Raw genomic sequence first — 25,523 nt, forward strand, 5'->3', positions numbered from 1 at the left:
ATGACAAATATGAGGCCCACTATGCCTGCCTCTGTTTCACACTCCTCATATTATATTGTTCATAGAGCACATTGAACCCCACATAAACTATCAAAGCTTTCTTCTACTGCAAACATCTCATTTCTATGTTGGTCATGTAATAATTAATCTGGAGACCTATATCATCTTCTATTTCAATGTCCTAACATACAATTATTTTGGACAACAGTATGGGACAGGATAACTTCTATTCTCCCAGTAGAAAACCCTGACCGAAAAACATACAGTATCATAGTATTACATTCATCCAGTCCCGATTTGACTCTTAATGAATGCTTTTTTAAACTATTTAACATCATGTTGGCCATAGCTTCTCACATGACCATTCTTCATTGGAAAGATAATTCTAAATTACCTTCCTGGAATTGTGGTCATATCTATGTGCTATTAGAAAATACAAGATAGCAAAATCCTTACGTTTTCATAATTATTCTCCTGTACAAAAAGTGTGGCTTCCTTTGGATAAATTCAGTGAATATGAAAATAATAGGTCCTGAGTGTTGTTTATATACTCAATTATATCATTATATATAATTACACAGTGATGTTATACCATCATTTAACCATTCAATCAGGTTCATATATTTGTTATTCCACAACAATTTTATTTTATTGTTAATATAACCATGATACTGTATGTTTTTGTGAAATACTAATTGTATATCTTTGAAAGAAAATCTCAATAAAAACATTTTTTTAATCGGTTTAGCATGTTTTAATGTGAGACTTTCCTGTGCACTGCAGGTCCCATGCTAATTTTCCATTAATGTGCGTGATCTGCAAAATATTATTATTAGCATTTGTACAGCGCTACCAGACGCACACAGCGCTGAACACCTGATACAAAGAGACAGTCCCTGCTCAAAAGAGCTTACAATCTAAATAATACAGACAGACAAGACAGTTACGGGTGAGGAAAGTAATGGGAGCTAAAAAGCAGCAGTGAAAAGGTGGGTTTTCAGCATAGATTTGAAAACAGGTAGAGATGGAGCTAGACGTATAGGTCCAGGAAGTCTATTTCAGGCATAAGGTGTTGTGAGAGAAAAGGAGCGAAGCCTGGAGTTAGCAGTGGAGGAGAATACTTATGGCCCTGTTTACAAAGGTGCACTGGTGTTCATTAGCACACACTTTTTAGGCGCCGATAGGAATATTGTGGGTGACTACATAGTTAATGCACGCTAACGGACGCTAGAGCGCCATTGTAAACATGGCCCTTATTGTTTCCTATTTAGGAGGCCCTAGGTGCTCCCATGTTAAGTCTGTGTTATACAGCTGACACATGACAATACGAATGCATTAGCTAGATAATGTTTCCACGCCCAGTTGCTGCCCATGACACACCCCCTGTTAAAATATGTTTAAAAATATGTACTGCACTAGTAAAAACAAGCAAATTACCACAGGTAAGCCTTTTCTCACACACTAACGCCCACGTTAGGGCTTAGAGCACTTTAATAAAAGGCCCCCAAACTTTGACCAGCAGAACTTGCTGCTTACTTAATTTTTCTACTGTGGAAAAGTGGTATGACTTTGATGTTAGTGTTTAACTGTAAAAATGGTGCTTACCAAAAAAAGATAAGAGTTGTGACATACTAAACATTGCACCGAGAAATGACTTATATGTGAATTTCCGACAAAGAATTGGACATTGGGGGTGGGGGTGGGGGACGTAAATAAGCTTCTAGAAAAGATTGATGAAACTGGTACAACAGAACATTGTAAAGACAGTGACTGCATGGAAGGAACTTGACACTGTAAAAAGCCAGCGGCTTAAACATCTTTGTGCTTGTCTGTCTGCTCCGGGAAAACATCTTGAACGCATTCTGTGACTGAAATTAACCTTATCATTTACTTAGCAGGAGCAGCTCTGTGTTTGTTACTAATCTAAAAAGATCACATATATTTTTGCTAAATGTATGCCAGACAACTTATGTTTTTTTTCAGTTTTTGAGTCTTGTATTTTACAAGGTATATGACAACAGCATTAAGGTGTGGTAATATGTATAGTTATTGCTTTGTTTTCAACTGTGTAGTTCCTGGCTTTTCAACTCTAGACTCATAATTTTTAAAATATATATAGCATATATATTTCCCTTGATAAATATAGACAACTGCATTGACCATCAGACCTGTTGGCAGCCCTTGGGCTAAGAACCCTTGAAGTGGGTAATGCTAGTATTGTGAGAGCTGGGAAAGAAAACAAGGAAAGAGGTTTGAAATGAGCATCTAACAGAATTGAAGGGAGATAAGGGACTCAGGGATGTCAATGTGTTTAATGGTTGAAGAAAGAGTTCCCATCCCTTCAAAAAAACACCCCATCGGCAATCAGAAAATTGTGCACTTCTTCCAGTGATTTCCCCTGGAAGAAAAAAACCTGATTTGAGGCTCTTCACCAGAGCTCTCCAGTGGAGCTATTATTCCTTTCTTGGTACAGTTCACAGGAAGATTGTTTTCCAGGTGAGTTGCAAACTGACAACAGCAGAAAGAGAGGCAAGGGGAAAAAATGAGAGAAGAATGAAAGAACAGCAGTGGAATTTCTGAGAGCCGAGTGAGGTTAAAAAACTCGGACAGGAGGAGGTGAGCTATGGTGAACCTTCAGCCTTCTGGCTTCAGAGGAAAATGGCAATGTTCAGCAAGTTTTTCCTTCCCCACAGGTGAGGGAAAGAGCTGAGGTGTGAAAAAAAAAATGGAACTCTGAAAAATTCAGCAATTTGTTAGCTCAGTCTGCCCCAGTCCAGTGTCCAATCTGATTGTTTGTCCATCAGTCAATTGCATGCATAAAACAATAGTGGAAATGACTTGTAAAATTCCTAGGACTATATGTGGGCAAAAGAATGCTCATAATACCATTTAGAGGGTCATTTTATTTATTTATTTATTGCATTTATACCCCGCTCTTTCCCGCTCGATAGCAGGTTCAGTGCGGCTTACAAATTATGGGTTACAGAGTAGCACAGAAATTGCACATTTGAAAGATAGAAGGGTTGTGGTGTGGTTATATAGTGTAGGACAAGAGGAAGAGATGTGGAGGGGGGATAGAGGTATAGGTGCTGTTAGTGGTGTGGATTAGGTTCGTAGAATTAAGTTAGGTCGTTTGGATAGGCTTGTTTGAAGAAGTATTTTATAACTGGTTACTTAGATTGAGAGGGCAAGAAGGCATTTATTTGTAGCCCATTTTATAAAGACACATAAGAGCCTAGGGGCCCTGTTTACTAAGCAGCTTTATAGGCGCGTTAACATTTTTAACGTGCGTTAACCATGTACGCACGTTAATGTACGTGCCTACAATATCCCTATAGGCACCTACATAGCGCGTGCGCTAAGTGTAGGCATGCTAAAAACACTATCCAGCTTATAATCGAAAGACAAAAACGCCTATATTGCGACCTAAATCGGGAGATAGGCATTTATCTCCCAAAAACGAATAACGCGGTATAATCGAAAGCTGAACTTGGACATTTTCAACTGCACTCCATCGCGGAAGCATACAAAGTTGACGGGGGCATGTTGGAGGCGTGGTGAAGGCGGGACTGGGGCGTGGTTATCACCCGAACAGAGATGGGCGCCTTTCGCCGATAATGGAAAAAAAGTATGCATTTGTAGCTAGAATTTAGGGCACTTTTCCTGGACCCTGTTTTTTCATGAATAAGGCCCCAAAAAGTGCCCTAAATGACCAGATTACACCCAGAGGGAGTCGGGGATGACCACACAAAAAATGATGTTTCACAACTTTTTATTTTCATCCTCAAATGTCATACCCACCTCCCTGGCAGCAGTATGCAGGTCCCTGGAGCAGTTGTTAGGGGGTGCAGTGGACTTCAGGCAGGTGGACCCAGGCCCATCCCCCCCTACCTGTTACAATTGTGCTGCTTAATGCTTAGTCGTCCAACCCCCCCAAACCCACTGTACCCACATGTAGGTGCCCCCCTTCACCCCTTAGGGCTATAGTAATGGTGTAGACTTGTGGGCAGTGGGTTTTGAGGGGGATTTGGGGGGCTCAACACACAAGGGAAGGGTGCTATGCACCTGGGAGCTCTTTGACCTTTTTTTTTTTTTTTGTAAAAGTGCCCCCTAGGGTGCCCGGTTGGTGTCCTGGCATGTGAGGGGGACCAGTGTACTATGACTCCTGGCCCCTCCCACGAACAAATGCCTTGGATTTATTCATTTTTGAGCTGGGCGCTTTCATTTTCCATTATCACTGAAAAACAAAAACGCCCAGCTCACAAATTGTCGAATAAAACATGGACGTCTATTTTTTTCGAAAATACGGTTCGGTCCGCCCCTTCACGGACCCATTCTCGGAGATAAACGCTCATGGAGATAGACGTTTTCATTCAATTATGCCCCTCCACGGCACCTTAGTAAATAGGGCCCTGCAGAAATCACACCTAAAATGAAGTCTCACATATTTACACCTGCATGTATGCAGGCTTAAATGTTTGCAGGGACATGTATATTTTACAAAGACTCTGCCCTGCTTATACCTGGGCCACATCAAAATACACACATTCTGTCCATTGTCCATGTGGGGCACAAAAAACCCCGACGCTTTTAAGGATCAATTCAAGAAAGGTCACCTACAATTGTACCAGAATATTGTGAGCTAAGGGCCAGATTCTATATATGGTGCCTAAACAATCGGTGCTGAAAAAAATGCTATTCTGTAAGCCTCACTTAAAGTTAAGCATGGTTTATAGAACAGCACTCACTTGGAGTCGTGCGTAAATTTAGGTGCTGCCATTTGCACTAACGAAAACATGGTGCAAATGCCCATGTCTAAATTTATGTGCATAGCCCCAATTATGAGCGTAATTGAAAATCATGCTCCTAATCTGCACCCCCTTTTTTGGGCCATGTATAAAACTGAGGCACGGATCCCGTGCCTAAATTTACCCACATAGACGCTAGTTAACTCAAATTGATCAGTGCCAATAATTGCTGGTTAAAAAGCCAACTATTGGAGGAGTAGCCTAATGGCTAGTGCAGCAGGCTTTGATCCTGGTAACCTGGGTTCAAGTCCCACTGCAGCTTCTTGTGACCTTGGGCAACTCACTTAACCCTCCGTTGCCCCAGGTACAAAAAACTTAGACTGTGAGCCCTATAGGGAAAAAGAAAGTACCTGCATATAATGTATACAGTGCTGCATATGTCTAGTAGTGCTATAGAAATAATAATTATTATTAGTAGTAATTGGCTCGTTATTCAATTAAATTTTGTGTGCAAATTGGGCAACTTTTATACAATTAAGGGTAAATGTAAATTCTATAACAGCAATTATGGGTGTAATATCATTATAGAATTCTAGCATATGTCAGCATTTATGTGCCAACATTTAGGCACATTCATTTATGCCATGTAAATATCAGGCATACATGCTCGCACATGAATGCAGTGATAGGCACACGCCTGCCCCACCCATACCCCTCCCACATGCATGTCCCCTTGCAAATGTGCATGCTAGAAATTGCATGCTAACAGTATGGAATAGTGTCTAAACGCAGTTATATGTATAAATGTAAATTAGTGCCAATCAACTGCAAAGAAAAACAAATTACACTGGTCTACAAAAAAAAAACTTTTTTTCTGTAACAAGAACAAAACATACATTTTCTGGAAGATCATTCTTCCCTGAATCCGGATCTCATTTCAGAATTTCTGTATCAGCCTCAGTTTTCATGTGATAATGGTTTTTGTAAATGCTTGTGTCGGCGTATGTAGCTATTATATGTATCTGGCAAAATGACACGCTTCTGCTACAAGAGTTATAAAAAAAACTGTGTCAGTTCACAAAGAAATCAAAGATATAAGCAACATAAGAGTAAAGAGAAGTGAAGAAACATACCTAAAAAGATTTCTTTCCTGATTTCCTGTGATAGTTTGCCTCGGGAACGTCTCTCCGTAAGGTCCAGCAGTAGTCGGACAACATTGCGGCATTTCATTTGCCTTGATAACGCTTTTCCATTTGAGAAATGTCCTGGTGGAACTGTTCTAACGGATTCGGTATCATTACAAAAGACCATGTCACCTTCCTTGGAGAAATATTCAGAAAAAAATAGCATGTCGGTCACGAAAAACACTCACTTTCGTATCGCAAGAAAGAAGATTCCATCCTTTTAATCTCAAACCTAAAAGCTCAGCCTATTGCTTTGACAAATTTAAATCACGAACAAGATCGTTGAGATCCCCTTGTGTCAAAAAGTGGGGCACATTTGATTCACAGAGGTCCTGAAATGATGGGTCGGTTTGCATATCCCCTTCACTGTCTTCTGCATGTTCGTCACTGTATTCATCTTCACTCACTATCAAATTCTCAGGAGGCACTGGTACTGGCAATTCTTCACTGTGACATTCAGGTCTTATAGCAGATGGTAAGTTAGGATATTGCACAGTTTTCCTTGTTTTTGAGGTGATTCCTGCTATTTTTGTCAGACAGAAATAACAGTCTGTTGTGTGATCCGTTGGTTCCCTCCAAATCATGGGAACAGCAAAGGGCATGCGACGTCTTCCTTTTAACCAGTCTGTCAGGAGTGTAACACACATCAAACAGCAAATGTGGGGAGCCCATTTGCGGTCCTGTTCACCAACCTTACACCCGAAATATAGTTCGTAGCACTTTTTTACAAGAGGATTAAGTTTTCATTTTTACGATTTCAGAGTAAACTCTATACAGATATAACAAAAACAATTTGGGCTATTTGCACAGGTACGAGGCATTTCTTCTGAAATGACACAAAACACAAACCTTCACAAACGTAGAACTACAAGCAGTCACTTCCAACAGCAATTGTTGACTGAACTCTCAATGCTGAGTTACAGGTGGCAACTGACGCAACAGAACGTGTTTGAACATGTTCGAGCATTACTCATGGGCAATGTTACCAAACCTCCCATATTTCCTGGTGGTAGCTTTCTAAACTAAGGGTTTTGTATTGTAATTCCTAGTATATTTCAATTGTTTTCCCAACAATTACAACTGCTGAATTAAATTAATCCACAGCAGCAGGGCCGCTGAGAAACTTGGCTGGGCCCGGGACAAGGCCAACTCGCCCCCGCCGCAGCCCCGCCCCCGAGGTCGCTGCTCCCCTCCCCCCTCCGAGGTCGCCACTGCTGCTGCTCCCTGAGGGCGGGATACAGGGAGGGAAGGAGACCCGAAGCGAGGAGTTCCGCCTCACAGGGAGGTGAGAGGGAGAGTTGCACCGCGCGGTGATTTAAATACAGGGGGCCGGCCCGGTGGCAGATGGTCAGAGGGAGGGTGGAACTGGCATCGGGCCCCCCTTGAAGGCCCGGGCCCTGGCGATTTTGTCCCCCCGCCCCCCCCCCCTCTTGGCGGCCCTGCACAGCAGGGTACCAAAATGCAGCGTTTTCAAGGATTTTTATAAAAAGGGTAGTGTGTTACAAGAAAACTGAGCCCGATAGGCAAAAACTGATTTCATTTTCAAATTCAGCACCCATGACTTAGCTAAGAACGCCATTCACATTCTTTGTAACAAAAATGCCGTTTACCAGTGTTATTGATAGCACTGATTATGGCATAATCATTGGCTTCACTTACGCACATAACTGCCAATATTCTATACCTACTCATGTAAAATCATGTACAAGGTGTGTAAATTTGTGCATGAGATTAAAGAAGGTATTTTAACCTATGCTGGCATTTCACCTCTGGAGCGGAGGATATAAAATAGGCTGCTGAGGGATTAAGGGATTGAAAACACAAAGAAAGGGAATACCTTGTTTTTGATCTGAGTGCTGACAGTATAGTCAGTGGTAACTGCTATGAATAGCACATGATAAATGAAAAAAGAAAACTCTCAAAATGAAAGAACCAAATGATGATTTGAACCAGGGTGCAGATTTTGAAAACAATACGTTCTTTGATTGGGAGCCAGTGCATTTTTCTCGGAGGGGTTTGGTGCTTTCGAATCGCGTTTTTCCAAATATAAGCCTGGCTGCCGTTTTTTGAGCGGTCTGAAGTTTCTTTATAATTTGTTTTTTGCATCCCACATAAATTCCGTTGCAGTAGTCTACATGGGTTAGTACCATTGATTGTATCAAGTTGCGAAATGTTTCCCTTGGGAAGAATGGTTTCACGCGTTTGAGTTTCCACATTGAGTGGAACATTTTCTTTGTAGTAGATTTCACTTGGTTCTCTAGTGTGAGGTTACGGTCGATTGTAACATCGAGAACTTTCAGGCTGTCTGAGATAGGGAGGGTATAATCTGGGGTGTTTATGTTTATGGGTTTGTTCGTATTGTATTGGGATGAGAGAAGATGAGACAGTGTGTTTTTTCTGTGTTGAGTTTTAGTTGAAATGTGTTTGCCCATGAGTCCATGATATTCAAGCTGAGCTTGATTTCGTTGGTGATTTCTGTCAGATCACGTTTGTAAGGAATGTATATTGTGACACCGTCTGCATAGATGAAAGGGTTAAGGCCTTGGTTGGATAAGGATTTGGCTAGTATTAGAACATGTTAACTAATAATCACACATTACATGTGCTATTTCCCCATGCTTGTGCATTAGCAGTACTGCTGCTTCCCTGATGGTAACACTGATGCACATGCAAATGTCTGAAATAAGCAGATGGTCTAATTAGGAATTAATGCGGCAAGTACTATGCAGTGTTAATACCTATGAGGCTTAATGTGACTCAGTCAATGTTCTAATGTTAATTACACATCAGAATGTGTTAAGTTTAGCATCTTTTGCAAACCTAGTTAACTTAAGTCTTCTAGGACTGAGTCCCCAGGCCCCAAAATAGCACATGGTTGAATCTAAGCACCGTCTTGAAAATCAAGAAGTCTTCAAACCCTACACTACCCACCTCTACTCTCCAATACCAAAAGGCCTTCTAGTGTCTCCTCATACATTCTATTCCTATAACAGAATGTGGCCCTTCCAGGTCCTTCTCCGTAATCCTCACTCCCAGAAACACAATCCAACAGCTCACAGATGCCATTGACTCTTCCAAAAAGGCCTCGGGATATTCACTGGTAGAAACAAGCCAGTTTTTCTTTAGATTCCAGTGCCACCAAAATCTGAATGCTATCACTGACATCTAACTGTGGAGATGGTCAATAGGTAGATATAACTATAGAAAATTTATTGTCCAACAACATCCCAAATTCATCCATCATTGACCCAGCTTGGCCGTGTTTTGGCAGATGGTGCCTGCGTTAGGGGTCAAATGATCTATAATTAATATAAAATGTGAATACAAATATAGGGATCCTTTTACTAAGCTGCTGTAAAAAGTGGCCTGTGGAAATTTAGGCGCATGTATTGGGCGCATGCCGGGCCAGTTTTTACCATGTCTGCAAAAAAGTTTTTTTTTAAAAAGTGGGTTGGGAAAAGGGCATGCGGTAAAACTGAAATCGGCGTACATCCAAAACCGGCCTGAGCCCTTAATGCCACCCATTGATCTAGCAGCAAGGGCTCATGCGCTACACATGCAGTGACCGGTCAGCGCACGTCAACCTCCGATTACCACTGGAAATGACGCATGTGGGAGGAAATAAATAAATAAATCATTCAGGCATTATCTGCGAGCACCAAATATAAAATTACTGCCAGTGGGGCATGGTAGCCTGGCGGTAGTCTCATTTAGGTACGCTCTGCATGCGCATAGTGCCTAACGCGCCTCTGTAAAAGGACCCCTCAATAATTCAAAAACATATGACTTAATTTAACATAAATAAAATAAACATTTGTATAAAAATAAAAATAAGTAGTCAGTACATTTCATCAGCAGTCACACATACAGACCAAAACCAATAAAGGACATTCATAAAAAGAGCTAGAAATGAACTAAATGTATGAATATTTAAATAAAAAAGCAGATATTAAAACACTATTGCACACACAGAAACATAAAAATGAAACATTTGACTCATAAAAATTTGTTAAAGAAAGGTCAGAAAGACCCTTGAATGGTATATTTGTAAGCATTCATACCAATCAAAAAACCTTTCATAAATTATTTATTACATTTGTACCCCGTGCTTTCCCACATACAGCAGGCTCACATAAAACATTGAAGGGGGAGGGGTCTTAATAAAGCATCAAAGTTAGGCACTGGAATGTTCCACACTAAACTAGTATTCTGTAAAGGATACTTTATGCAGAGCGCCCTTTAAAAAATACTAGTTTAGCACACATTTTCCCCTGGATTTTATATAGCGTGACTTATGTTGCATGCACAAATCTGATCGTATTCTAGATTTGCCTGTGCAACTTAATTAGTTAACAAGCCAATCAGCGCCAATAATTTCCAATTAACAAGCAATTATTGACACTAATTGGCATTAATTAGAAATTACACACAAAAATGTCTAAGCATATTCTGTAAAGTGATGTGCTTAAATTCTAAGGTGAATAGCTAAAAAGGGGGCATGGCTATAGGTGTGGAATTGGCGGGCTATGGGCATTACTAAAATCTACATGAATTGTTATAGAATACACCCGGTCTGTGCCTAATTTAGGCATCAGTATTTCAACCAAGTTTTACTTGGCGTAACTGCCCATGACTAAATGTAGTCACGCGGATGGGCGCTTGGCGTATTCTATAAACTGCATCAAAATTTAGGCATACTTTAGTGTATTTTTTTCTATGCTGATTTTTTAGGCGTGATATATAGAATCTAGCTCCTTGCACCTAACTTTGGTCACAAGCACTTTTACTTGCCAAAGACTGGTGTAAATGTTAGTGCCCAACGAGAGGTGTGCAAATGCAGGTATTCTATAATATCTAATTTCTGGGAGTGCCTCTGACTCGTCCATGCCCCTCCTATAGCCACATCCCCATTGGAGTTGTAAATATGAAATTTACACTTACAAGTTATAGAATAGGGTGTAGGGTAGATCCATGTGTAACTCCTAATTAGTGCCAATTAAGTGCTTGTTAACACCAATAATTGATTGTCAGCATCTAAACTGAGCAGCCTCAGGACTAATGTCAGGAAGTATTTTTTCGCGGACAGGGTGGTGGATATGTGGAATGCCCTCCTGCGGGAGGTGGTGGAGATGAAAATGGTAATGGAATTCAAACATGGGTGGGAGAAACACAAAGGAATCCTGTTTAGAAGGAATGGTTCCGCGGAATCTTAGCGGATATTGGGTGGCGATGCCGGCAATTGGGAAACAAAATGGGAGCTGGGCAGACTTCTACGGTCTATGCCCTGATCGTGACTGAATAGATAGGGATGGGCTGGAGTGTAAATTTTAAGGGGCTTCAACGTTAGCTTCAGAACTTAGTACAAGAATAGAGCTGGGCAGCCTTCTACGGTCTGTGCCCTGAGAAAGGCAAGAACAAATCAAACTCGGGTATACATATAAAGTATCTTGTTGGGCAGGCTGGATGGACCGTACAGGTCTTTATCTGCTGTCATTTACTATGTCATTTACTATGTAAATGGCCAGTTCGTTTACACACGGATTTGCGCCCAACTTTGTGCAACCTTTACTGGATTCCCCCTGAATGCACAAATTAGTGTCAGTTAATTGCTACAAGTACACCAACTGTCAGCAAAGCGGTATAGTGGTTAGTGCCCACTAATTTATGAATTATGTGCTCTTTGTGTTAGGAGTGGTAACTAGGCGGACATGGGCAGAGTATGGACATTGATAACACATTGCAGATGGCACGGAAAACATACTGCATGATAACTATTGATTGTTCTGTTAGTGCAGGATCTGAATTGTGAGCAGTGTTAACGTGCAGTAGTGAACATTTCAGCACAATAATTGTAGAGGACATATTGGGCATGTCCCCACCAATTAGTGCAGACCCTTTGCACTTAAGTCAGGCTAATTTTTTTGGACAAGGCATGTTAAGTGCAAAAACTTAGCACAGTTTAGCAAACAGGCACCTAAATGTTTATTACCATACTAGTAAAAAAGGCCCGTTTCTCAAAGAAATGAAACGGGCACTAGCAAGGTGATGGCTTTCTGTGATTAATGTTTGAAATGAAAAATAACCAGTTCTCCTGACGCTGCTCCCTTCTTCCCATACACTTCCCTCTAATTCCCTCGACGTTGCATACCGTTGCCTGACGATCCTCCCTTCTTCCCATACACTTCCGTCTGATAGGTCCCTCGACGTCGTGTACCGTTGCCTGGCAACTGTGCACCGTTGCCTTCACTCACAGAAAATGACCCCTTCTCCTGACGCTCCTCCCTTCTTCCCATACACTTCCCTCTGATAGGTCCCTCGACGTCGCGTACCATTGCCTGACGCTCCTCCCTTCTTACCATACACTTCCCTCTGAGAGGTCCCTTGACGTCGCATCTGTGCACCGTTGCCTTCACTCACAGGAAATGACCCCTTCTCCTGACGCTCCTCCTTTCTTCCCATACAGTTCCCTCTGATAGGTCCCTCGACATCGCAACTGTGCACCGCTGCCTTCACTCTCACTGTTCCGCCCTCGACGTCATCATGTTTTGACGCAAGGGCGGGGCAGAGAGAGATGTGACAGACTTATGAATGTTACGAACTTACGAATGTTACGAACCCTTCACTGAAGCCACGGAGTCAGCTTCAGAATGTTGGAGGTGTGTTTTATTATAGTAGATAGATAGGGAAAATTATAATGGTACATTAACAGCACAAGGTACGATAGCCTACTTGAGGGTCACTTTAATGTACGGTCTTGCAGAAACAATTGCAACATAACTGCTTTAAAAACATAAGAAGGACACAACAAACATTAGTAAAAATACATTATGGAGGACAGCAGTCCTATATAAGCTGGATTCAGTGAATGATGCTCAAAATTTGATGCCCCCCCCAAAAAAAAAAATCGGTACTGAACGGTATTCTGTAATGGGTGATCCATGATCTGCGCTCAATTTTGGGCACAAGGAATTACACCAACTGAAACCAGATGTAAATTCTGGCATGCAAGTTGGGTGCTGTTCCGCATTATTCTATAAAAATGCGTGTATTTTAAGGGAATGACCCTGACCCGCCCATGCCCCCTCCCATGGCCACACCCTCTTTGAAGATCCATGTGGAAACATTTAGGCTCTATGATATAAATGGGCCTCTAAGTGTGTTTTTGCCATTTCTGCCCCATTTCTGTGCCTTGCATCCATTAGAACGCTCTTCTGTGCCGAAAACTTGGTGTGGAAGTATATATATATATATATATATATATATATATATACATATATATATATATATATATATACACACACACCACCGCAAGGGGTTACCAACTGGGTACTGTGGGAGCCCTTATCACCACTTCAGTGGGTAGCGGTAAGTGCTTCCTCCCGCATGCCCACATGGTTAAGTGCAAGCTTACTGCGTTGCCATGTATGTTCTGGCTTTTTACCCACTGTGGTTAAAAGAGTCCTAGCACATGGCAAAAACAGCTGCTGCCGCTACTGCAGGGCCCTTTTTACTGTAGCTTGGTAGAAGGACCACATAGTGGGTAGTGTGCCTATTCTATAATTGCACTTATGCACATACCCCAGGTTCTATATATGGTGCCCAGATTTGCGCATCCAGAGTTCTGGGTGCACCTGAGTGCCCAAATTAATTGAATAATGAGCTCTAAACCAATAATTGAGTGCTAAAAATCAATTATTGATGTTAATTGGCACCCATTAATATTTGCACATGCATCTGGCTGGACATTATTCTATAAGGCAGAGTGCCCAACTCCCATACTGCATATCTCAAAAGAGGGTGTGGCCATAGGAGGGGCATGGGTGTTCTAAAAAGGTATGTACATAGTTACGGAATACTGGGTTAGCGTGCCCAACGTGGGCACCAGCATTTTCACCAGGTTTCAGCAGGCTTAAGTCTGGCGCCCAAAGTTAGGGCGCAGGAATCAGTGCTAAGTGAAATTCAATAAAGGGAAAGAGAAATGAGACTTGATATACTGCCTTTCTGAGGTTTTTGCAACTACATTCAAAGTGGTTTACATATATTCAGGTACTTATTTTGTACCAGGGGCAATGGAGGGTTAAGTGACTTGCCCAGAGTCACAAGGAGCTGCAGTGGGAATTGAACTCAGTTCCCCAGGATCAAAGTCCACTGTACTAACCACTAGGCTACTCCTCCACTCCCTTCATACAATAGTGTTAAGTGCAGATTTTTTTCCACACCAATTTATAGAATCCAGCTCATAATTGCTATTACAGAATGCTAGCACAAGTCAGCACCAACACGCCTATATTTAGGCTCTATCAAAGTGGTTCCCAAACCTGGTCTGGGAGGCACCCAAGCCAGTCAGGTTTTCAGGATACCCACAATGAATATTCATGAGAGAGATTTGCATGCACTGCCTCCACTGCATGCAAATCTATCTCATGAATATTAATTGTGGATTTACTGAAAACCTGACTTGCTGGGGTGCCTCCAGGACCAGGTTTGGGAACCATTGAGCTATCATTTATGCCAGGTCTATGACTGTTGCAAATGTTCTCTGTAATGTATTCCTACTGATGCTTGCAGTTCCTTCTTTTGTGTTTAAAGCAGCTGTTGTGCAATTGTTTCTGCAAGACTATACATCAAGGAGTGGAGTGCAGTGGACTGCGATCCTGGGGAACTGGGTTCAATTCCCACTGCAGCTTCTTGTGACAGCACTGGATATGCCTAGTAGAGCTATAGAAATGTTTAATAGTAGTAGTAGGTGACCCTCAGGTAAGCTATTATACAGTCTGCTTTAATAAACATTTAGGTGGTCATTTCTCATGTCATTTTGAATGCATGCATATCCCTAGAAATAAGAGGCATTGACCAAGAACTGTCAGGAATGTTCAGTGGCATTTTCTGGATCTTATTTGCTATCCAGGTAACTGATAGTAAAAAAGCTGGCTGCTATCTGGATAATGGCTGTAATACCTAGATATTCAGCACCTCTATCCAGATAAAGGTTGTGATACCTGGATATTCAGCACCTCATCCAGTACTTTCAAGGTAGCCAGCAAAGAACAGCTGTGCTTGCAAAGTCTATTCTATTTCCAATCTCAGATAGTATTGACAAATACCAGCAAGATGTCAAGGGCAATCATTTTTGAGTGCTGCCATTCCCCTTCCATAATGCATGGAGAAAAGCCAGAATTGCATAGGCAGGGATGAGGTCCGGTAAAACATCAAGCATGAAAGAAGTATGACAAGAAAAACAGAATGGGGAAAAAGGAGGACAAAGTGAAAGATGGAAAAAGTACAGTGAAATGAACTGAAAAAAAAGAAGCTCAGAAAATGTAGTAAAGTGTAAAAAAAAAAAACCACGATCAAGAACAGTATGGAAAAAAGGAGATGAGATGAGCCACAAGCTCTTCCAAACCTCACTGTGAACTGAGCATGCAAGTCCTCAGCACACTGCAGTGTTGACCAGCTGACATTCATTAAATATGCTGGTTAGACCATCAGCCACTCCACCCTATTGGTTGAAAGTCTGATATTCTATCCAGCGCTGGCCTTATGAAATCCATTGATAAAGTCATTGCAGCTTCTGTACCTGTTGTAAGTGGGTGGTGGCAGACTTGCTGAAGGTCGTACCCCGAATTCCAGTGACAGACACTTCATAGTGTGATCCAGGTCTCAGAGCTTGCATTGAGTACTGACTCAGGGGGGGCTGCAGCCGGAATGAGGTCTTCCCACCCTCCCCATCAACCAATCCATAGTTCAGTAGAAGGGAGTCTATTTTAGCCCGTGGAGGTATCCACTGCACGAAGGCAACTGTGTCTGAGACATCTCGTACCTGGAGTTTTGTGGGGCCATCAATCACTAAATGCAAAACAAAGAGGATTATTAAGGATGGGGGACTGCAGATGGAGCTGGAATACAAATCAGGAGATACTGTGCCTGTTTGTGAGTAGAAGGTGAGTGTTAGCAAGTACAGTATTAATGCATTTTCCACAGTTGTTCTTAACTTTTCTGTAGTCTTCATCCAGACACAAATTGGGTACCAGGCAAGAATTGGAAAGGATATTTCAAGCAAGAAAAAAGTGACTTAACAGCCCAGACATCCCAGGCCAGGACAGGTATCATGCCAGGTTGCTGAAACACAGAATTTGTAGTATTTTAAGCTAATACAGCCCTGTCACACACTGCGATCAGGTGTTCCTACATTAATAGGAAGCCTATACCTAAATCCTTCTCATGCCTCTCTTAAGTCCTTTTGTGTGGTTATGTATTGGGATCACGAAAGGGCTCTTGTCTACATTTCAGGGTGATCTCTCAACAACCTCCAAGTCTGGGATGTCCAAATGTTTTGAAGAGGGTCATGTCTGCCCTCTTTTTTGGAGTCAACTCTGACTTTAAGGACTAGGGATAATCAATCTCATGAAGGCAGCAATTCCATAACTGGGCACCAAAGTTGGGTGTGAAAATTAAGTGGGTAGTGTGCCAATTCTATAACAGCACTTACACACATACTCCTAAATTCACACTCCTAAGCTATGCTCCTAAATTCATGTTCCTAAGTTATGCTCCTAAATTTATACACCTACCCCCAGATTCTATATAGTGCAACTTTTTTTTTTTGTTACATTTGTACCCTGCGCTTTCTCACTCATGGCAGGCTCAATGCAGCTTACATGGGGCAATGGAGGGTTAAGTGACTTGCCCAGAGTCACAAGGAGCTGACTGTGCCTAAAGTGGGAATCGAACTCAGTTCCTCAGGACCAAAGTCCACCACCCTAACCACTCCTCCAATTCAGGTCATATTTTGTATTTTCGTGCGCAACTTAATTATCTTAACAAGTCAATCAGATCGCTAATTGCCAACTAACAAGCAATTATTGACACTAATTGGCTTTAATTAGAATTTACATGCACAACTTGCTAAGCATATTCTATAAAGTGATGTGCATAAATTCTAATGCATGCTGCCAAAAAGTGGGTGAGATCATGGGCGTTGAAGGGGCAGATTATGGGCATTTCTAAAAATTATGTGCACTGTTATAGAATACACTCACTCTGTGTAAATTCCCGTGACTAAACCTAGTAACACGGAGGGGCCTTAGGCATATCCTATAAATCAATCCTAACTTTAGGAGTAGCACATAGAACGTGCCTACACGTAGATTTTTTGTTGGCACCATATATAGAATCTCCTAAGCTATGTTCCTAAATTCACTTTCCAAACGTATGCTCCTAAATTTACAGTTATGCTCCTCAATTTACATTCCTAAGTTATGATCATAAATTCACATTATAATTTCCATTATAGACTACTAGTGTAAATCAGCAACAATGTGCCTACATGTGGCACTTTAGCACGTAGCCTGTATTCAGTAAGTTACGTGCTTCTCCCCTTGCGAACGCCCATTTGCATTTATGCACATATATGGGTTGTGCACGTACACTGTGGAATATTGTTGCGTGCACAGCTCACACTTACATGCATAAGTGTACGCATACACATTTATGTGCTTCCATTCTATAAACATACACGTACAATTGGGTTCTAAATATGGCGACTAAAATCTATGGGGCCTTTTACTAAGGTGTGCTGAAAAATGGCCTGCGGTAGTGTAGACGCGTGTTTTGGGCGCGTGCAGAATTATTTTTCAGCACACCTACAAAAATGCCTTTTTAAAATTTTTGTCGAAAATGGATGTGCGGCAAAATGAAAATTGTCACGTGTCCATTTTGGGTCTGAGACCTTACCGCAAGCCATTGACCTAGTGGTAAGGTCTCACACAGTAACCGGGTGGTAATGGTCTACGAGCATCAAATGCCACTTGAGGCGCGTAGCTGCCGCATGTCAGAAAATAAAAAATATTTTTGGACGAGCACCAAAATTGAAATTACCTCAAGGGCCACACAGTCACTGGGTGGTAACTCTAATTTTGTGTGCATTGGGCACGCGTAGGCACCTATGCGGCTTAGTAAAAGGGACCCTATGTGCATCCGATTCTCATGCCTATCTGTATTCTATAAGCTGCAGCTCCATTCAGACATGGTTTAAAGAACAGCACATAAGCTGGGTGGATGTGCCTAGATTTAGGCGCAGCCATTTAGTGTAAATGCCTGCACCTAAATCTAGCTGCGCTCTGTTGAATTCTATAACCACATGCGTAGATGTAATTGATGGCCCCGCCAACACTCCTCCCATGACTATGCCCCTTTGTTGGCGGCACGTGTGGGAATGTATATGCACCGCTTTTTAGAATACGCCTAAAAAGAAGTGCATGAACATTCCAATTATGCATAATTAGCGTTCATAATTTGTCATTATCGGCCAATTATCAAGACTAATTGGCTCGTTATTTAATTTAGTAGCAAGTATAAATTTGCTATGTGTACAAATGTATGCACGCTACTCAGCATACCAATTATATCGAACCTGGGGGTTGATGCCTAACTTTAGATGCCCTGTTATAAAATGAGGCAGTAAATGGGGTACTGAGTTGGTCAGGATCCCTTAAGGAATTTGCCTGGAACTTAAGCCCCCAGATTTTATATATGATGCCCAGATTTGCATGACCAAATTGGACACACTCCCAAATTGCATGTGCAAATTAATTGAATAACAAGCTCAGATCATAATTGGGTGATGTTAATTGGCACCAATTAGAATTTGCATATGCATCTGGCTGTTCACTATTCTATAAGGCAGTGCACCTAGCTCATAGGGATGTCAGGAGCATTCCAATAATATATGGGTCAGAACGCTCAGCTTCAGTGCCAGCATTTATACCAGGCTTCAGCAGGCATAAGTATGGCACTTAAAGTTTGGATGTGGGAACTGGCACTAAGCACAATTGCATAAAGGGCAAATACCATTTATAGAATCACACTTACCGCCGGATTCTATATATCGTGCCTAGCATTCTGCGCCAAAATCCAAGCCTAGTCTATAAAAATGCACGTAACTTAATTGGCTTAACAAGCCATTCAGCATTTTTAACAGCACTTAACAAGCAAAATGAGCACTAATTGGCAATTAGAATTTTTTTATGAGCATAACTCGCTAAGCGCATTCTGTAACGTACAATACCTAAATTGTAATGCATGCAGCCAAAAAGGGAGCTGGGATATTAACGAAGTGTATTCTATATTTTGCGCCTAAATCTAGGTGCAACTTATAGAATACACTTGAGTGCCAGTTTATTCTGTGCTGATTTTTCAGGCACCATATAGAATCTAGCCCTTAGTGTCAATCTTTTTTTGTGTCCATTTTTCAGCATGATTTATTGATTTCAGCCCAAAGTGTTCAATGGGGATTTTTCTAAGCTCAAGGAGACAGGGACTTTATCCTCTCATGGTATATAACCTTGCTGGAATGGGAGTCTGCATTTTTAAGCTGGCGTAATTTAATTCCCTAGTGTAGTTTCTGAGAAGTAATATACCTTGCTATCGAACCAACTGACTCAGAGCACATATGGAAAAGCATTCACTGTAATTTCACCTGTGGTTCTCTATGTATGTAAATATCATCCTTTTCAAATAAATCTGACCTTTCTGAAACCACAGCACAGAGACTGGTATTACTTTGTCAGAGTATTTCAGGTTGTCAATGAAAGAATTCTGCTGGTGTTGCCAAGGCCATTTTCTAGCCATATTTTAAAAAGATAGTAAAAACTAGGGACATTCATTCCTTACTGTACATTCAGTTTATTAGTGTGTCTTAAAAAATGTAGGGGACCTATTTCTAAGATGCACTTAAACTGGCCTGTGCTGGTGTAGGTGCATGCTTTGGACGTGCGCATGTCATTTTTTCAACGCACCTGGAAAAAGGGCTTTTTTGTGGCTGAAAATGGAGATGTGGTAAAATTATAACCGGCGCATGTCCATTTTTGCTCTGAGACCTTACCGCCACCCACTGACTTAGTGGTAAGGTCTCACATGCTAAACTGGGTGGTAAGCGGCCAATGCATATACACTGCCAATTATCACCAAGTAAGCACCACGGCGGTAGAAGATAGAAAATATTTTCTACCGTGTTTTTCTTTACTCAGCGCGTAGTTAGACTCTGGAACTCATTGCCGGAGAAGGCAGTGACGGCAGCTGGCCTTGCTGAGTTTAAAGGGGGTCTGAATAGATTCCTGCTGTCAGGGATCTGGGTATGATATTTGAGGCTGGCATAGAGGCTGGAAAAAATATTAAAACATTTTTTTAGGGTGGGAGGGGGTTATTGACCACTGGGGGAGTAAGGGGAGGTTATCCTGATTCCCTCCGGTGGTCATCTGGTCATTTAGGGCACATTTTTGTGGCTTTGTCTTAAAAAAGAAAGGACCAAGTAAAGTCGCCCAGGTGTTCGTCAGGGACATTCTTCTTTTTTCCATTATCGGCTGAGGACGCCCATGTGATAAGCATGCCCCAGTTCCGCCTTCGTTACGCTTCCGACACACCCCTGTGAACTTTGGTCATCCCCGCGACGGAAAGCAGTTGAGGATGCCCAAAATCGGCTTTCGATTATGCTGATTTGAGTGCCCCTGTGAGAAGGACGCCCATCTTCCGATTTGTGTCGAAAGATGGGCGCCCTTCTCTTTCGAAAATAAGCCTGATAGCCTCCTCAGAACAAGCAAGGGACAAGTCCAAGATAAATGGACAGAGAAATGAACTTAGGTGTTTTACTGCCCTGCTTGTAGCTAGGTCCTCTCCATATGGGCATAAAAATGTACATCAGATCTGTTTCCTGTCAGAACCTGGATGTGATGGTCATCAAATGTTGTACAGTCAGAGTAGTTATTCACATCAAGAAGTCCCTCACAGTGGAGCTGTCATATATATTCACATGTGATTAGAACAATATTATTTTTATTTGAAAGTAATAACATCAATTTTCTCCTCAGTAAGTACATATACTACAACGAGACCAGACCTGCAAGTTCCTCTACAGGAAGACGTAAGTGGTTGAAAAGTGCTATATATAAAGGACTAGATTCTGTAAATGACACCCAAATTTGGGTGCTGAAAAAATTAGTGCTGAGTGCTTTTCTATAAACACCGCTCTCAGTTGGGTACCATTTATAGCATGTGGCGCCGGGATCCATGCTCTTCTTTGGGTGCAAAGATTTACACTAACCAAAACCTGGTGTAAATCTTCACGTGTAAATTATGCGCACATTCCCCAAATTCTATAATACTGTGCACATCTTTAGTGAACACCCCGACCTGCCCATGTTCCTTCCATGGACATCCCCTTTTCAATTGCATGCTAAAAGATCTACACACACATCTTTATTGAATAGATTTTAGCAAGATGTGCGTTTAAATCTAAATTGTTGAGAATGAATGTTCATTTTTGGCGATAATTGGCTCATTATTCAATTACATAGTAACATAGTAGATGACGGCAGAAAAAGACCTGCACGGTCCACCCAGTCTGCCCAACAAGATAAATTCACATGTGTCATTTTTTGTGTATACCTTACCTTGATTTGTACCTGTCTTTTTCAGGGCACAGAGCGTATAAGTCTGCCCAGCACTATCCCCACCTCCCAACCACCTGCCCCGCCACCCACCACCGGCTCTGGCACAGACATATAAGTCTGCCCAGCACTATCCCCACCTCCCAACCACCAGCCCTGCCTCCCACCGCCAGCTAAGCTTCTGGGGATCCCTTCCTTCTGAACGCACAAATTGGGTGTGTGCAATTTTGAGCATCATATATAGAATCTAGGGGATTATGGGGCTCATTTTCAAAGCTCTTAGACTTACAAAGTTCCATAGGTTGCTGTATAACTTTGTAAGTCTAAGTGCTTTGAAAATACGCCTCTATGTCTTCCTAAAACAATAGTCAACCACTCAGTACACTTTTATATTAATTGTATGCCAAAATTATTTGCATTTCTCTGAGTTGTCTGAAAGGAATGTCATTATAATAAATCTCCAGAATCACACTGGTCATCACCTTTCAAGAGTTCTGGTATTGGGTAGAATGGTTGCAGCCCTAGGCAGGCTCTATTTACAGGACATAAGTACATAAGTATTGCCAAGCTGGTTGGAAAGACCAAAGGTCCATCAAGCCCAGTATCCTATTTCCAACAGTGGCCAAGCCAGGTCACAAATACCTGGCAAGATCCCAGAAAAGCACAATACATTTTATGCTGCTCATCCCAGAAATAAGCAGTGGATTTTACCAAGTCATTTAATAATGGTCTATGGACTTTTCCTTTAGGAAGCAATCCAGACCCTTTTTAAACCCCACTAAGCTAACTGCTTTTACCACATTCTTTGGCAACGAATTCCAGAGTTTAATTACAGGTTGAGTGAAGAAACCTTTTCTCCGATTTGTTTTCAATTTACTACTTTGTAGCTTCATTGCATGCCCCCTAGTCCTAGTATTATTGGAAAGAGTACACAAATGATTCACATCTACCCGTTCCACTCCACTCATTATTTTATAGACCTCTATCGTATCTCCCCTCAGCCGTCTCTTCTCCAAGCTGAAGAGCCCTAGACGCTTCAGCCTTTCCTCATAGGGAAGTCATCCCAGCCCCTTTATAATTTTTGTTGCCCTTCTCTGTAGCTTTTCTAATTCCACTATATCTTTTTTGAGATGCGGCAACCAGAATTGAACACAATATTCGAGGTGCGATCGCAGCATGGAGCGATACAAAGGCATTATAGCGTGGTCACTTTTGTTTTCCATTCCTTTCCTAATAATTCCTAACATTCTATTTGCTTTCTTAGCCGCAGCAGCACATTGAGCAGAGCATTTCAATGTATCATCAACGACGCCGAGATCCCTTTCATGGTCCATGACTCCTAATGTGGAACCTTGCATTACGTAGCTATAGTTCAGGTTCCTCTTTCTCACATGCATCACTTTGCACTTGCTCACATTAAACGTCATCTGCCATTTAGACGCCCAGTCTCCCAAGGTCCTCTTGTAATTTTTCACAATCCTCTTGCGATTTAACAACTTTGAATAACTTTGTCGTCAGCAAATTTAATTGCCTCACTAGTTACTTCCACCTCTAGATCACTTATAAATATGTTAAAAAGCAGCAGTCCCAGCACAGACCGCTGAGGATCCCCACTATCTACCCTTCTCCATTGAGAATACTCACCATTTAAACCAACTCTCTGTTTTCTATCCTTTAACCAGTTTTTATTCCACAATAGAACACTACCTCCTATCTCATGACACTCTAATTTCCTCTGGAGTCTTTCATGAGATACTTTGTCAAATGTGTTTTGAAAATCCATATGTTCGTTCACCCCTTCAAAGAAATGTAATAGATTTCTCTTCACTAAATCCATGTTGGCTTTGTCTCATCAATCCATGCTTTTGAATGTGCTCTGTAATTTTGTTCTTTATAATAGTCTCTACCATTTTGCCCAGCACCGACGTCAAACTCACTGGTCTATAATTTCCAGGATTTCCTCTGGAACCTTTTTTAAAAAATTGGTGTTACATTGGCCACCCTCCAATCTTCTGGTACCATGCTCGATTTTAAGGATAAATTACATATTACTAACAATAGCACTGCAAGTTCATTTTTCAGTTTTATCAGTACTCTGGGATGAATTCCATCCGGTCGAGGAGATTTGCTACTCTTCAATTTGTCAAATTGCCCCATTACATCCTCTAGGTTTAGAGAGATTTCATTCAGTTTCTCTGACTCATCAGCTTCGAATACCATTTCTGGCACTGGTATCACTCCCAAATCTTCCTCGGTGAAGACCGAAGAAAAGAATTCATTTAATCTCTTCGCTATGGCTTTGTCTTCCCTGATCACCCCTTTTACCCCTTGGTCATCTAGCTGTCCAACCGACTCGTTTGCCGGCTTCTTGCTTTTAATATACCTGAAAGAATTCTTACTATGTGTTTTTGCCTCCAACGCAATCTTTTTTCAAAGTCCCTCTTTGCCTTCCTTATCAGCGCTTTACAGTTGATTTGACATTCCTTATGCTGTGTCTTATTATTTTCAGTCAGTTCCTTCTTCCATTTTCTGTAGGATTTTCTTTTAGCACTAATAGCTTCCTTCACCTCACTTTTTAACCATGCCGGCTGTTGTTTGGTCTTCCGTCCTCCTTTTTTAATACACAGAATATATGGGACAATATGGGTAATGTCAAATTTTTAAAAATCATCAGCATTAGAAAGCATTTTGTTACTAGGTTATAGATTTTAATAAAGCTGAAGATGAAAGAAGCTTAAAATAAGTGACTTCTGTGCCAGTTCCAACAGACCTGTGATTTCTGCTGCAAAACTTTCATTTTCCTTATTTTGTTAATTGTTTGTTGCTTGTTAATTATGAGGGGTGGTATGGTTGAATAATGGACTGGTTCTAGTGTACACTGCTACGGCCTTGCCTGGTATAGTGGTTTATCAAATACTGTTACATTAATTAAGTAACATGAAACAAACTAGATAAAATTCAAAAAAGAAAACAAAAAAAACCCACACACACAAAAAAAGAAATTAATGTTGAGTCCAAGACTTAGTTTCTCTCTCCTTCTGCTATAAAATTATAGAAGAATCTCTTAGGCCCTCTTCTCCCCTCCCCAAACTCCTTCCTTGGTATCCTAACCTATCCTTGGTTTTTCAAAATCCCCAGTCACTCCTGTCCCACCACTGCAGTAATACAAAAAAGTGTCAGCCGAAATGAGGTCAGTCCCATTTTGGATGTATTCTGTACTCTAAAATGGTGTCAGCCACATTCTAAAAAAATGTATGTTACACTATGAGAAAGGTAAAAGCCTCAAAGAGCTCCAGATCAACAGATCTATAGAGCTAAATACGATCTAGATGATCTGTTCCTCATCATCGTGTAAAAAAACCTTCCTCAGTATTTGTCAAAAATGGAATAAGATGACGATTAAATTTCAAAACGTGCAAAACCCAAAGATGCATTCACTTAGAGTGTCAAATGCTGTCTTCATATATCGTCCATGTATGAATGTCATCAAGAACTAAAAACAAACTTTAGGAATACTTAGCTTTAAAATATGTTGTCTATCCTAAAGTTATAAATTCCAATGCTTCGCAATCTTCTTGTGGCAAGCAAGCAACTTGTCAATTTCTCTGTAAACAAGTCAGACAGGTTTGGAACCAGATGTGTAGCTAGGAGAAGAGGGGGCAGTTGCTCCCCCAAATGGATTTTGAATGAAATGGCGCCTATGTGGATTGGCCCTTCAGTCTCGCACCGGCACCTGCCTTCCAATAGCTCTACCTTCCCTGACATCAAAACCAGACTATGCTTCTTCTTGGAACCATATCATCCTGAGTAGAACTGGGTAATAGGACTTGCATCTCTGCCACAGAGAGGATGTGTTCCTTTAGGTAGAATTTCTTCCACCTGAGGTCCTTTACAGGGTCTAATAAATCCTCATAATTTTCAGGCCATTCCATGAGTCAGGGGCATCACTGTCAACAGGTGGGCAGGAGAACGTTTAAGCAAATTAGAGGCAGGGCAAGTTCTCAAACTGAAGGATTGTAATCTCTAACAGTTGTCTTCATTCTGTTATTTCCAGTGGATCATGTGATAGGGGTTTTAGGGTTCCTTTTACTAAGCGGCATTAAGCCCAACGTAGGCTTACCGCTCGCTATACAGGAAGTATCGCTGGG

General features: G+C 41.4%; 1 protein-coding gene across 1 annotated transcript in view; it reads right to left on the reverse strand.

Moving 5' to 3' along the window:
- TNR (tenascin R) overlaps positions 1-25,523 on the reverse strand; it is a 198,218-nt gene that overhangs the window by 128,294 nt on the left and 44,401 nt on the right. Inside the window, exon 6 of the mRNA XM_030206742.1 lies at positions 15,518-15,778. Within this exon, the coding sequence (XP_030062602.1) occupies positions 15,518-15,778 (261 nt within the window). The remainder of the gene's footprint in view (positions 1-15,517; positions 15,779-25,523) is intronic.

This window comes from Microcaecilia unicolor, chromosome 6 (assembly GCF_901765095.1).
Source record: "Microcaecilia unicolor chromosome 6, aMicUni1.1, whole genome shotgun sequence".
NCBI lineage: Eukaryota > Metazoa > Chordata > Amphibia > Gymnophiona > Siphonopidae > Microcaecilia > Microcaecilia unicolor.